The sequence below is a fragment of the Saimiri boliviensis genome, chromosome 11, assembly GCF_048565385.1.
Source record: "Saimiri boliviensis isolate mSaiBol1 chromosome 11, mSaiBol1.pri, whole genome shotgun sequence".
Lineage (NCBI taxonomy): Eukaryota > Metazoa > Chordata > Mammalia > Primates > Cebidae > Saimiri > Saimiri boliviensis.
The window spans coordinates 20,373,457-20,388,822 of NC_133459.1; the positions used below are offsets into that span (position 1 = coordinate 20,373,457).

General features: G+C 41.1%; 1 protein-coding gene across 4 annotated transcripts in view; it reads left to right on the plus strand.

Annotated features, from left to right (window-relative positions):
- Nucleotides 1-15,366, plus strand: part of CDC42 (cell division cycle 42) — a 39,151-nt gene that overhangs the window by 12,383 nt on the left and 11,402 nt on the right. For 3 of the 4 annotated variants that reach the window (XM_039474065.2, XM_039474064.2, XM_010345475.3), the window contains exon 2: nucleotides 13,070-13,224. In XM_039474065.2, the coding sequence (XP_039329999.1) occupies nucleotides 13,120-13,224 (105 nt within the window). In that variant the 5' untranslated portion in view covers nucleotides 13,070-13,119. Of the gene's footprint in view, nucleotides 1-2,266; nucleotides 4,704-13,069; nucleotides 13,225-15,366 lie in introns of those variants that run through there. The other variant, XM_074380257.1, reaches the window with a different exon arrangement.

Here is a 15,366-nt window from a genome sequence, read left to right on the forward strand (position 1 = left end):
AATCATCTTTAATATATATAGCATTTCATCCTGTAGTATATTATTGTTTTTCTTTTACATTAACTGTTTTGATGGTATAGCATTCCATTGTTTCTTGATATAAAGTATTTTCTTCTTTCTGGATAAATTACCTGAAGTGGGAATATATGTGTAGGGCATTAAAAAAAAAACAAAAACCCTTGAGTATTCCTAATATTTTGAGGGAAACTCTTACTGTAATCTTTCTTCTCTTCCAATCAAATACTCTGATTGCTTTTTTTTTTTTTTTGAGACTGGGTCTTGCTCTGTCACCTAAGCTGGATGCAATGATGTGATCTTGGCTAACTGCAACCTCCGTTGCCTGGGTTCAAGCAGTTCTCCTATCTCAGCCTCCCATGTAGCTGGGAGAGTGCCCCATCTTGCCTGGCTAATTTTTGTATTTTTGGTCGACACAGGGTTTCACCGTGTTGCCTAGGCTGGTCTCAAACCCCTGACCTCAGGTGATCTGCCCGCCTCGGCCTCCCAAAGTGCTTGGATTCCATGGGTAAGCCACCATGGCCCAGCACTTGTCAGTGCTCTTATTTTGTTTTCAGGGATGTGTGATTGGCTTTCACGTTGATGGAGTGTAGAACACAGTCTGCTGTGGAAGATTGCCTCGAGAGGATTCTAAGTTGCCTGCTTATTTGAATTATTTCATGGTGATAGTAAGAGTTCATAGTTGAGTGTTAAGTGCTCTTTGCAGAGTGACTGACAGCCTCTGATGGTGATACTGTCATCTCTGTTTACTAAAGAAGGAAGACAATAATTAAGTAGCTTGCCCAAAATCACACAAGAATGGGAATCTGAGCTTTAGGGACGCTTGATTGAAAACACATGCTGTTTACTGCTACTCTATAGTTTCCTTGGGCTTGTTAGAGACTTGAGAAATAATTATTATGTGATTAGGTTATTTTGTGTTTTAAAATAGAGGTGGTTTACAGCTCTTTCTATGATATTTTGAATCTCTTGGCTACAAATGTGATACTTACTAAATTACTCTTTGAGATTGGAGTGAAGGGATTTCTGAAAGTATTGATCAAATTAGCAAATAACCCTGTCTAGTAGAAGCAAGGATTTTTCTGAGTTCCCTCTTATTCATAGTATTTAGATGCTTTTACTTAACTATTCTGATCTTTATGGCTGTTTCTGCAAGTTTTGATTTTGCATAAGAATAAGGTGCCATATTAGGTATATTTACTCTCTGTTAGGTGGTATACTAAACTAGTTGCTTTATATGCATTATCTCATTTCTCTTTATAGTGGTTTTGTGAATTAGAGGTTAATTTGTAGATGAGAAAGTTAAGTCATACAAGTGAAGTAACTTGTCAGGATCATACACATTGAGGTGGAGCTAAGATGAGAACCTATACAGTATTTGCTGGTCTTTAAAAGTCTCATTTTTTTTTTTTTTTTGAGTCATAGAGTCTCACTCTGTCACTATACTGGAGTGCAGTGAGGTGATCTCATTTCACTGCAGTCTCCTCCTGGGTTCAAGTGATTCTCAAGCCTTAGCCTCCCCAGTAGCTGGGATTACAGGTGCGTGCCACCACACCTGGCTAATTTTTTGTATTTTTTTAGCAGAGACAGGGTTTCACCAGGTTGGCCAGGCTTGTCTTGAATTCCTGACCTCAAGTGATTCACCCACCTTGGCCTCCCTCCCAAAGTGCTGGGATTACAGGCCACTGTGCCCGGCCGTTTTTTTCTTTTTTTTAAAGATGGGGTTTCACCTTATTGGTCAGGCTGGTCTTGAACTCCTGACCTCAGGTGATCCGCCCACCTTGTCCTCCAAAGTGCTTGGATTACAGGCTTGAGCCATCATGCTGGCTGTTTTTTTCATATTACTACTTAACAAAGTTTTAAAAGACATTTAATAATTTTATTTGTTCCTGCCCTTAGTATATTCAGTATTGTATTGGCTACATGGGGAGCGGGAATAAAGAAGTATAAGCCTAGTTGTTCCCCCAGAGAACTTTTTTTTTTTTTTTTTTTTGAGGCAGAGTTTTGCTCTTGTTACACAGGCTGGAGTGCAATGGCACGATCTTGGCTCACTGCAACCTCCGTCTCCTGGGTTCAAGCAATTCTCCTGCCTCAGCCTCCTGAGTAGCTGGGATTACAGGCACGGGCCACCATGCCCAGCTAATTTTTGTATTTTTAGTAGAGACGGGGTTTCACCATGTTGACCAGGATGGTCTCGATCTCTTGACCTCGTGATCCACCCGTCTTGGCCTCCCAAAGTGCTGGGATTACAGGCGTGAGCCACCGTGCCCGGCCTTCCCCCAGAGAACTTAAAATCTGTTAGAGGGGGCTGAGCGAGGTGGTGCATGCTTATACCTGCTTGGGTGGCTGAGGCAGGAGAATTGCTTGAGTGTGGGAGGCAGAGGTTGCAGCAAGCTAAAGTTGTGCCACTGTGCTCCAGCATGGGTGACAGAGTGAGACCCTGTCTCCAAAGGAAAAAAAAATCTATTAGAATAAACATAAGCATATGCGACTAAAAATAACATGATTAAGTACTCCTGTGATTTATTTGGTGAGTGAGTACTGTGTGACTGGTATTCAGCTATTTTTTTTGGGCATACAGCAGTTACTGCCTTTACGGAGATTTCCTTATTTTTAAAAATCTGTCTCTACTGCCGTATAATAGATAATTATATATTATGACCTTACAATAAAGGACATAAGGTAATATGGTAAGAGGGAGGGCACTGTTGTCCTGGGTAATGTGGTCAGGGGAGGACTTTCTGAGGAGATGATGATTTGAGCTGAGATTCTGGAGCGCGAGAAGCCAAAAGCTTTAAAGAGCAGGGACAGGAGTATTGTTGGTAAAGACCTGAGGGATGGCCTGGTGAGGTGGCTCATGTCTATAATCCCAGCACTTTTGGAGGCTGAGGCAGGCGGATCACCTGAGGTCGGTAGTTTGAGAGCAGCGTGACCGACATGGTGAAACCCCGTCTATACGAAAAATATAAAAATTAGCCGGTGGCACATGCCTGTAACCCCAGCTACTTGGGAGACTGAGGCAGGAGAATCACTTGAACCTGGGAGGCAGAGGTTGCAGTGAACAGAGATTGCGCCATTGCACTCCATCCTGGGCATGAATTGACTTGACATAGTTAATAATTTAATGTAAAATATAAGCATAAGGGCAATTTTGGTATTAATCTATGTCAATTTAAAATATATGACTAGATAACTATATTTTAGAAATCTGAGCTAAGAAAATCTAGGGCCTGGGTGTGTTGACTCATGCCTATAATCCCAGTACTTTGAGAGGCTGAGGCAGGTGGATTGCTTGAGCCCAGCAGTTTGAGACCAGCTTGGGCAACATGGCAAAATCTTATCTCTACAAAGTACAGAAAAATTAGCTGGGCATGGTGATGCGCATCTGTAGTCCCAGCTACTCAGAAGGCTGAGATGGGAGCATCTCGTGAGCCCAGGAAGTTTGAAGGTGCAGTGAGCTGTGATTGAACCACTCCTCTCTGGCCTAGGTGACAGAGTGAGACCCTCTCTCAAAAACAAAAAAAATCTTTAGGAAACAAACCTGGATATTTGAAGATCAAGGGCTAAAAATCCACTGAATGCCATTTAGCATAGGATGTATAACAACCATTACCCATCTGTTTCCAAACAGCCTGTTTCCAAAATTACACATCTCTTTGCAAATAAACGTTAACAGTATTCACTATAGAGGCACCATGAGGACCACTTACAAAACATGCTGCTAACTTTCACAAGGCATCTCTGGGGCATCTCTTAAGGCATCTATTTTGATCGTGGGCCTTTAAGAACATTTTCTTTGCTTTAATTAGTTGCAGGTCTCCATTTTCATTGTCTTCATAATTGGCTTGATTTCCCCTTTGGCAAACTTTTTTTTCCCTGATTGTCCCCACCAAGGTCTCATTTTCTAGCCTTTCATCTGACACATAAAAGTTCCACTGCTTCATCTTCAGTTTCTGCTTTGTTCTTAGTATAAGCATTAATTTCTCAACCTCAGGATTAAATACGATGAATGACATTCCTTCCATAGAGATGATCTTAACATAACAAGAGGCTCTGCTCTTCTATTATGAAATTCTTTTCTTTTATTAAGCTCTGGCAAATATGAGTACCAGTGCTCTTACCTTATTTTATTTCTCTTCTATTTATTTCTTAGTTTCTGAGTCCAGTGCTCTTTGCATTAACTTCATGTGCAGTAGGTTCTTGGACAGTTGGTCTTGGGCTCAGCTGCCATGCTGGCTTCAACTCGTGCTGTGTTCTGGCCACCTGCTAGTTTCTTAGTTAAGAGACTGGAATGGGAAAGTTACACATAAGGATGCCAGTTGGTAGTGTTATAAAGGAGGAATATGTAGGGTGTGATGCTTGTTTATTGTCTGTGTACCCCTTTGGAATTGTTGCTCCAAGAAGGTGTGAACTTTGTTACATGAATTGTGGGGTATGTCTGTGTATAGGACGAAACTTGGCACATAGTAGGTGCTTACTAAAGACTTGTTGAATGAACGAGTAAATCAACAAGTCTTGAATATTTTGAGGAAAAGTCTTACTGTAATCTCCACTCTATTCCTTTTTTTTTTTTTCCACTCTGTCGCCCAGGCTGGAGCGTGGTGACATGATCACGGCTCACTGCAACCTCTGCCTCCCGGGTTCAAGCATTTCTCCTGCCTCACCCTCCCAAATAGCTGGGACTATAGGTGAGTGCTATCACACCCAGCTAATTTTTGTATTTTTGGTAGAGACTGAGTTTCACCATGTTGGCCAGATTAGTCACAAACTCCTGACCTCAAGTGATCCGCCTGCCTCAGCCTTCCAACATGCTGGGATTACAGGCATGAGCCACTGCTCCTGGCTGATATAGGGTCTTGTTCTGTTACTCAGGCTGGAGTGCAGTGGTGTGATTAGCCTTGACCTTTCTGGCTCGGATGATTTCTCACCTCAGCCTCCCCAGTAGCTGGGACTACAGGCATATGCCACCACTATTTTGTATTTTTTTGTAGAGATGGGGTTTTGCCATATTGCCTAAGCTGGTCTTGACCTCCTGGGCTCAATCAGTCCTTCTGCTGTGACCTCCCAAAGTGTTGGGATTACAAGCATAAGCCCCCACACCCAGCCTGGGTAGGACTTTTTTTTTTTTTTTTTTTTTTTTTGAAAGCATCTTGCTGTGTTGCCCAGGTGGATTGCAATGGCACAGTCTTGTCTTGTCTTACTTTGCAACATCTACCTCCTGGGCTTAGGTGATCCTCCTACCCCAGCCTCCCAAGTGGTGGCACATGCCACCATGCCCAGCTAATTTTTGTATTTTTGGTAGAGATGTGGTTTTGCCATGTTGCCTACGTTGGTCTTGAACTCCTAGCCTCAAGTAATCCACCTGCCTTCGCCTCTCAAAGTGCTGGGGTTATAGGTATGAGCCACTGTGTCCTGTCTCAGGGTAGGATTTTCTAAGCAGTACTCTTAGTTGAACATACAAGGCCAGCTGTATGCTTTTTGTTACATATTTTCTGTGATACAGAAGCAAACAAGACAGTACGTTAGCACACCTGCATGCATGTGAATGCATGGAATACGTTGCTGTGGTTTGAGTACATTTGGTGGCCTAAAAATCACATGCATGGGCAGATGTTTAAAAAATTGTATATTAGGGCCAGGCGCGGTGGCTCAAGCCTGTAATCCCAGCACTTTGGGAGGCCGAGGCGGGTGGATCACGAGGTCAAGAGATCAAGATCATCCTGGTCAACATGGTGAAACCCTGTCTCTACTAAAAATAAAAAAATTAGCTGGGCATGGTGGCGCGTGCCTGTAATCCCAGCTACTCAGGAGGCTGAGGCAGGAGAATTGCCTGAACCCAGGAGGCGGAGGTTGCGGTGAGCCAAGATGGTGCCATTGCACTCCAGCCTGGGTAACAAGAGCGAAACTCTGTCTCCAAAAAAAAAAAAAAAATTGTATGTTAGATATGCAGCTATAACTTACAGCAGAAGATTATATAAGCTACATTTTCCAAAGTGGCTGGATTTGACAGGAGAGACAAGTAGTTTTGATTTTCTGTGTAATCCCACATCTAGACTAGTCCTTCTGTTGAATTGGTAAGGAAGATTTGTGAAATTGGGTCATTCTTCTCTTGATTCTTGTAGTGCTTCTTCTTTCTTGTATCCTAAGTATGAAAATGAGTTACTTCAGGGGCAAATGTATTCCACATGAAGACAGCTTTACTTTTAGGGTGTTTTGGATTGGAGTGAATGTGGTGTCAGAAAAAGAAAATTCGAAAATTCGGTTCTGTTACTAACAGTTTAATTCTGATTCGCCACCCCAGAGCTTAAGGGCTCAGTCTTGCAAGACTGCCCTCATAGCCAGCAGCTACAAATGCACTCTCTAGGCTACCTACACCTCTCCCTAGTAGACTACAAATTTTGGGAGTCTCCTGACCCTTCTTAGCTTTGATTATTAGCTAGAACAACTCACAGAACTCAGGGAAATATTTTACTTACCTTTATGCTTTTGCTATAAAAGGGTGCAACTCATGAACAGCCCAATGGAAGAGATTTATAGGGCGTGGCTATGGTTTGGGGAGGCCTTCGAGTGTTGCCTTCCCAGGACCTGCTTTTCCCTCATCTTGAAATGTTCACAGACCTGGAAGCTCTCCAAATCTCCTGTTTTGGAGTTTTCATAGAGCTGTTTCCAGGCCCCCTCCCTTCTCTGGAGGTGGGTGCGTGGGCCTGAAAGTTACATCCCTCTAATCACTTTGTCTTTCTGGTGACTAGCCCCATCCTGAGTCTTCTAGCACCCCTTCCACCTCCGCACTGTCAATTTATTAACATAAATTCAGGTGTGAATTTGTTATGAATAACAAAAGACACTCATCACTTAGGAAATTCCTGGGGTTTTTAGGAGCTCTCTGCTAGGAACTGGGGACACAGTCCAAATATTGCCACAGTGTATTACCAAAAATTTGAGTTGCTTTTTGTTCACAGTTACTATTAATACTTGACATAGTTTTATAAGGAGTGTAATCAGAATATAAATTTTTTGTAAAACATTAGCAAATATTAAACTCAAATCTTAAGATTGCTGTATGTTTGTTCCTAGAATGAGCCATGGGGCACAGGAAAATAGGACATTTGCAGCTGGGAGCCTCCCTTTCCTCTGTCCAGATCCTTTGCTCAGGGATTGTCTGCTGGAGATGGCAGCCAGCCAGTCATAATGATACCATAGAGAGGGTTCCATAGCTTTTTAAAATCTATAGCGCATGGACTTCACAAAATTTCAGGTGCTTTAGCTCTGAGATTCTCAAAGGATATTTGGATTCCCATAGTGTTAACCTAGAAGAGGCAGGGTGCCATGGCTCATGCCTGTAATCTCAGCACTTTGGGAGGCCAAGGCGGGTAGATCACCTGAGCTCAGGATTTTGAGACCAGCCTGACCAACGTGGCGAAAACCTGTCTCTACTAAAAAATACAAAATTAGTCAGGCATGGTGGCATGTACCTGTAGTCTCAGTTATTTGGGAGACTGAGATGGGAGACTCACTTGAACCCGGGAGGCGGAGGTTTTAGTGAGCTGAAATCATGCTGTTGCACTCCAGCCTGGGTGACAGAGTGAGACTCCGTCTCAAAAAAACAAAACAAAACTAGACCATACATGTATTGGTGGGGTAGATAGGATGTAAAGAAGGAAGATACACTGTATTTCACAATTTTATTTACTTATGATGGCAGAATAATTTAAAAACAAAATTTGAGACAGGGTCTGTCTCTGTCACCCAGGCTGGAGTACAGTGACATAATCGTAGCTAACTGCAGCCTTGGATTCAAGCAGTCTTCCCACCACAGCCTCCCTGACAGCTGGGATTACAAGTGTGTGCCACTTCACCCAGCTAATATTTTATTTCTTTGTAGAGATGGAATCTCACTGTGTTGCCCAGACTGGTCCCAAACTCCTGGGCTCAAGCAATCCCCCACCTTGGCCTCCCGAATTGCTGGGATTACAGGCTTCAGCTACCATGCCTGACCCTGTAGAATCTTTTTTTTTTTTTTTTTTTTTTTTTTTTGAGATGGAGTTTCGCTCTTGTTACCCAGGCTGGAGTGCAATGGCGCGATCTCGGCTCACCGCAACCTCCGCCTCCTGGGTTCAGGCAATTCTCCTGCCTCAGCCTCCTGAGTAGCTGGGATTACAGGCACGCACCACCATGCCCAGCTGATTTTTTTTTTGTATTTTTAGTAGAGACGGGGTTTCACCATGTTGACCAGGATGGTCTCGATCTCTTGACCTCGTGATCCACCCGCCTCGGCCTCCCAAAGTGCTGGGATTACAGGCTTGAGCCACCGCGCCCGGCCTGAATCATTTTTTAATGCTGTAAGTTGCCGAGCCCTGATTCTAAGTTGTGGTACAAATCAATTTCACTGTTAAAAAGGGATACCATTTGGTTATTGGTGCAAAATAACTTTTCTTTCTTTTCTTTTTTTTTTTTTTTGAGACAGTCTCACTGTGTTACCCAGGCTGGAGTGTGGTGGTGCAGTCTTGGCTTACTGCAACCTTTGCCTCCCGGGTTCAAGCGATTCTTCTGCTCTAGCCTCCCAAGGAGCTGAGACTACAGGCACCTGCCACCATGCCCAGCTAATTTTTTGTATTTTTAGTAGAGACAGGGATTCACTTGTTAGCTAGGATGGTCTCGATCTCCTAACCTTGTGATCCGCTTGCCTCGGCCTCCCAGAGTGCTGGGATGACAGATGTAAGCCACTGCCCCTGGTGCAAAATAACTTTTCTGGTCAGCAGAATGGGAATTGTTTCTTTGTGGCCTCTTTGCTGCCATAGTGATTTGATATTATTTTAACAGGAAATTAACATAGGGTATATGAACATATCTGGCCTATATATATTGCAAAACCCAAAGTGTCTCCCTTGGTTGCTCCCTTTACCCATCCCAATCTGTGGAATATCTGTTGACATTTAAAAAAAAAAAAATAGAGGCCATGTCTTAACTATGTTGCTCAGGCTGGTCTTGAATTCCTGAGCTCAGGTGATCCTCCTACTTTGGTCTTCCAAAGTGCAAGGATTACAGGTGAGCCCTGGTGTTAAAGGGCTGAACTACAACACATTTAAATCTCACTTGGCTTTATTGCAATTTTAAAATTGAGCATTGCTTCATTCCAAAAAACAGTGTGTTTGAAGGAGATGAGCAGAAGAGGTTGGCTTTACAGAGAAGAGCTGAGAATAGGGGAAGCAAAGAATAAAGTGCCTGTTAGTTAGAGCTACCTTTCTTACAAGGCAGGAACAGGGAGAATATAGAACAATAGAAAAATAACTGATTAGTTAATATCAGGTTACTTCAGGCTGCTTTTTTTGTGTAAGGATTAAAGCAGAGGGAATTTCATTATTCCAATTGAAGATTGAAAGTGGCCTGTTTAGAAAACTGGCTGTCATCTCTCCTGTTTCTCAGGTCAGATAACTAAATTTAAGTTTAGTGATGTGAATCTTTAACATGGATGACTCCATTTTGATTTTTAGTCTAGTCTCTGGGGGCCCAGTGTAGGAGATTAGTCCACAATAGTAGCCTCCAAAATAGTTTTTATTTAACGCATAAAACAGTTATTAATACATGCCAGATGCTTTGCAGAATAGTGTTAATTAGAACTTGACTCTGAAGTGACCGTCTTTGTAATGGTAACTCTAAATTTGATTATATTTGGACGGAGAATAATTAGTATAATTGTCCGTTGATATCATAGGGGATTGGTTCCAGAACTCTCCAAGAATACAATCCTTGAATGCTCAAAAGTTTCTTATGTAAAATGGCATAGTACAGTTAGCCATCTATATCTATGGATTCTACATCTGTGGACATGGAGGGCTTATTGTACTATAATTATCTTGGAGATAAAAAGTGTTAGGAGTTTCTAAGAAGTTTGGTATTGTTGCTGTTTTAAAATTTCTTATATTGACTTAAAGGTATTCTTGTTTAAGATGAATAATTAACATTTACTAAGCATGTACTGTATGCCAAGCACTGTTGCAAGTTCTTTACATGTATTAACTTATTCAGTCAATTTACCTTATGAGAAAAGTAATACTGTTTTCATTTTACAGACAGGGAAACCAAAGTACACAGAGGTGACATAGCTAGAGTGTGGTAAAGCCACTCTGATTCCAAAGCCTAGGCTCTTAATGGAACTCAACAACCAACCAGTTTGTAACAAATTGCTAACAGTCAGGTCAGGAAGTCTAAGAAGTGGAAGACTTGTGGATAAATAGAAAGGGGAAGCGCAAACTCTTATCTTGCTCTTTCTTCTTGCCTCCCCTTTCCCAATAAAATTCAGTAGTTATATGCAGGTTGAAAAACAGGAAGTGAGCTTAGCCCGTTTTTTTTGCTTCGCCCCTGTTTTTTTGCTTCCTCTTCTTTATTTTTACCTTCCTGTTTGCATTTCTGGTAACTCTCGTGGATATATACCTGTCACTCCACTAGCACTGATTACATTTGTTTTTATTAATGTCACTTATCAGACAGTATAGTGTAATGTAATGTTTATTAAGAGCGGGGACTTGAGGCTGGGCACAGTGGCTCACGCCTGTAATCCTAGCACTTTGGGAGGCCCAGGCGGTTGGATTACTTGAGGTCAGGAGTTCAAGACCAGCCTGACCAACATGGTGAAACTTTGTTTCTACTAAAAATAAAAAAATTAGCCAGGTGTGGTGGCATGTGCCTGTAATCCCAGCTACTCGGGAGGCTGAGGCAGGAGAATTGCTTGAACCCAGGAAGCAGAGGTTGCAGTGGAGCAGAGATCATGCCACTGTACTCCAGCCTAGGCCGTAGAGTGAGACTTTAAAAAAAAAAAAAAAAAAAAAAAAAAGGCATGGACTTGAGAGTCAGACTGCTTGGGTTTAAATTATAATTCTACCCCTTACTGGCTGAATAACCTTGGCTTAGTTACTTGCTGAGCCTCTTCTTACCTGTAAAATAGGAATGATATAGTACATACTTCATAGGCTTTTTGGGAGGATGAAATGTGTGAATATGTGTAATATGGTTTGAATAGTATATGGCACTTAGTATAATGCTATATAAGTATTTGCTGCTTACTGTTATTATTTGAGAATGCTTTTAGATTGAACCAGTAATTGATTTAGCTTAGGGGTCAGGGTCCTTAACTTTTAATGCTACATTAGTTTGGGTGCTTCGCTAGTGCATAAAAAGAGAAGGAAAAAGGAGATATAAAAGGAAATTGAATAAAGAAAGATAAATATGGCTGGTTGCGGTGGCTCATGCATGTAATCTCAGTACTTTGGGAGGCCGAAGTGAGTGGATTGTTTGAGCCCCGAAGTTCAGGACCAGCCTGGGTAACAGTGAGACCCAGTCTTTTAAAAAAAAAAAAAAAAAAAAAAAAAAAAGCCAGGCATGGTGGCATGTGCCTGTGGTTCCAGCTTCTTGGGAGGCCAAGGTGGGAGGATTGTTTGAGTCTGAGAGGTGGAGGTTGCAGTGAGCCGAGGTTGTGTCACTGCACTCCAGCCTGGGTGATGGGAATAAAACCCTGTCTCAAAAGAAAAAAAAAAAGATACATATACTGCAGATAATTTTGATGAGGAATGGGAGAGTGTATATTTCTTGAAACATACTAACATAGTTTCATGTTCTTTTTGTTTCATGAGTTTTGCATCCATTCAGCAGCTCACAGTGCACTGGTCTAGAAGTGCTCAGTGCTAGAAGTATAATGGTACATGAGGCAGTATACATTCATTTACAGAGATGTTAATAGGCATTTATAAATTGTTTTGCTGAAGTGTTGTGAATGGTGCTGTTGAAGCATGTGGCATCTGACTAAGAGTGAGGTGGTTCTCTATTTTTATGTTTAACTATAATCCCTTTAGGATTATAATTTAAATAGGACTTTATCTTAAAATCTAGGTATATCTTGGTTGGTGTTTCTTTTTATTCTTTCAGAAAACTGTTAGAGTATTTCATTGACTCTAACATTCTAATTTCATAGAAGTCAAAATGTGGGGGAAAATGGCTGATAATGATTCTAAGAGACTCAGTAAAGATACATTCTGACTTTAGAGATGTTTAAATGTGAAAATCTCAAATTATTGACTCTTTGGTACTTGTAATTGATAGCTTCTTAAAATGGAGGACTCTAGTAAGAAGCTGTAGTATCTGTTTATAAGTCACTATGATTTAGAGCAATCTGACTTTTTCGTTATAAAAATAAAAGTTTTGGACTAGGCATTCTGGTGCTAAAACAGCTACTAAGACCAGTGATCACCCTGATCTTTGTTCAGTTCCTCATGTTACTCATGTAATTACTGTGTGATCGTGTGGTGCTCTGCTGCTTGTTGGTTAGAACCTGAGTAACTATAGCCCTAAGGCTGGATAATGAATCATTCTGTAAAGCAGTGGCCTTTGTATTGCAGTCTAGTTCACATGCATGCATATATATATGTGTGTGTGCACTTATAAACGAAGAACAGCTTTCACAAAATAATATTTAGCACACTACTTGGAATTTTCTCTGATATAGCCTCCTCTCTTTTTTTTGGAGACGGAGTCTTGCTCTGTCACCAGGCTGGAGTGCAGTGGCCTGATCTTGGGTCATTGAAACCTCCACCTCCTGGGTTCAAGTGATTCTCCCTCCAACCTCCTGAGTAACTGGGACTATAGGCATGCACCACCACACCCAGCTAATTTTTGTAATTTTAGTGGAGACGGGGTGGCCAGGATGATCTCTTGACCTCATGATCCACCTGCCTTGGCCTCCCAAAGTGCTGGGATTACAGGTGTGAGCCACTGCACCCAGCCTTCTCTCTTTATAAAAAGGAATATGCTGCTTATCACACCACTTTGGACCTTTTAAAAATAACACTTAAGAAGTTGAAACAGCCATGGATCAGAAACCTAGAAATGGACTTTCTTTGTTATTATAACTATTAGCAAGTCAATATTTTTCTTACTGGGTTCTTTTAGCCATAATAATTGTGTTCTTTTCTTGCTCTGAGTGCCTGTTAACCTATTGCTGAGGGAAAAAAAATACACGTATAAGTATAAATAAACAAAACAAATGTCTTTAATCTTTTTGCAGGTTAACATCAGATTTGAAATACTTAAAGTGGATACAAAACTATTTCAGCAATGCAGACAATTAAGTGTGTTGTTGTGGGTGATGGTGCTGTTGGTAAAACATGTCTCCTGATATCCTACACAACAAATAAATTTCCATCAGAATATGTACCGACTGTAAGTATAAAAGCTTCCTTCTGTTAGTAAAATGTGTTAAAATTTGATATCCTTTTGGAAACACTTTCTCTATGTGTACTGAATTTTTTCTGTTGTCTGCCTTTGTTTCCTGTTTTTAAAGATCTTGACTTCTCATGGGTAAATTATATACACTTTAAAATTAAACAGCTGAAAAATCAGTGGAAAGTCAGAAGGGGTGACACAAGGGTTTGCAAGAAGTGCTGGGAGGCAAAACTCCGGTAGACAAGATTCTAACGAGTGGTGGTCTCAATTTGGTGAAGTATGCCCCACATCTTGGAATGAGGTGACCTTTTTCTTTTTTATATTTTGGCCAATTATTGATCCAATACTTGGAGGTCTCCTGGGATACCATTTGGGTCCTGTAACTTCAGAGAAAGTAGTGTGTGTCCCCGCTTTTCTTGCAGAGCTATTCTCTTAGCAGTAATGGAGTTCCAAACTGGGTCTTAGAGGCAGAGAAGAGAAGACCATTATGTTAGGAGAATACCAAAAGAAACCTTTGGGGAGGTCACCCAACACAGCTGTTTTTTGTTTGTTTCTTTGTTTGTTTTTTGAGATGGAGTCTCACTCTGTTGCCCAAGCTGGAGTGCATTGGCACAGTCTTGGCTCACTGCAACCTCTGCCTCCCAGGTTCAAGTGGTTCTCCTGCCTCAGCCTCCTGAATAGCTGGGATTACAGGCACCGGCCACCACGCCCGACTAATTTTTATATTTTTAGTTGAGGCTAGGTTTCACCATGTTGGCCAGGCTGGCCTCCAACTCCTGACCTCAAATGGTCCACCTGCCTTGGCCTCCCGAAGTGTTGGGATTACAGGGGTGAATCACTGCGCCTGGCCCCATAATTGTTTTTTTAATCAACTTTTTGGAATGGTAGAAGGAAGATGGGAGTAATAAAAATATTAAAGTGAGAGAGAGAGCTATTTAGAGTTTCACTCATTTGTGAAAGGTAGTGAGACCCTGTCTCAAAAATGAGTAAAGTTTTTTTTTTTTTGAAGGGGGGAGAATTTTAAGGTATTATGAAACACTAAAATCACATTTATTTTTTTAATTGGCCCATTTGGAGACAGCATAAATGGAAGATGTTTTGAGGTTCAGTGGGCTTAAGAGACTTGTAGAGGTACACGAATCTTGTTTCAGAGTGAGGACAGCTACCAAAATATTCTGTTTCAGCATCCATTGAAGTTACTTGTAAACATAATTTCTGAGTCTTTTATGACTTTGATCTTCTATTTAAAGTGGGCTTGTGGGTGTTTTATATGTATGTTTGTGTGTAGATCTCTGGAAAAAGGATAGGGCGAGAGGAAGAGTACTAGTAGAATAAAATTTGGAATGAGCTGCTTTAGGTAAATGAATGGACCATGAGGCACAAATAATGCTCTCATGGTACCTGTTTAAGTTAGTATGGAAATGGATTTGGTGTAAAATGCATTTTTGTTCTCATCTATAAATTGGGGCTTGCCATTTCTAGAGTAATAGAAATTTAGAGCTGGAAGGGACAGTACATAGTCTTACCCATCTCTTATGGATGAGGTATTCTGGCCTGATTTAGGGATGAGACTTAGAAGTCTAAGTAATTAAACACTAGCGTTAAGTAGAGTTTGGAATTGAAGCCGGCTTTTCTGATTCTTAGTCTAGTTTTGGATATGAGCAATCCAGTAAAGGAGGGCTGTTTTTGAGTCGTTTAAGTGTGATTTATAACCTGTTTGGTTTGAGAGCTTAACCACATCCATTCCATTTCGTTGTTCTTAAGAACGGACTTTCCTTTAACTGTCATCTCCCTCATACCCTTGCTTCTCTGGCTCTTGCACAATCTATTAAAACATGAATCAGAAAATTAGAGTAGGTAGCTAAAAGGTTTAGTAGACCTGGTCTTAAAATATGGTATTCTTCTCTTAGTTGGAAAGCTTTTCTTTGCTTTTTAAAAATTTTATATGTCATTTAATTTTTAAATTTTTTAATGTAAATTGACAGATTACAGTTGTGTATGAAAACACTGCTTTTCATTCTTTCTTTCTTTCCCTTTTTTTTTTTTTTTTTGACAGACTTTCCCTCCTGTTGCCCAGGCTAGAGTACAATGGTGTGATCTTGGCTCACTGCAACCTCTACCTCCCAGGTTTAAGCAATT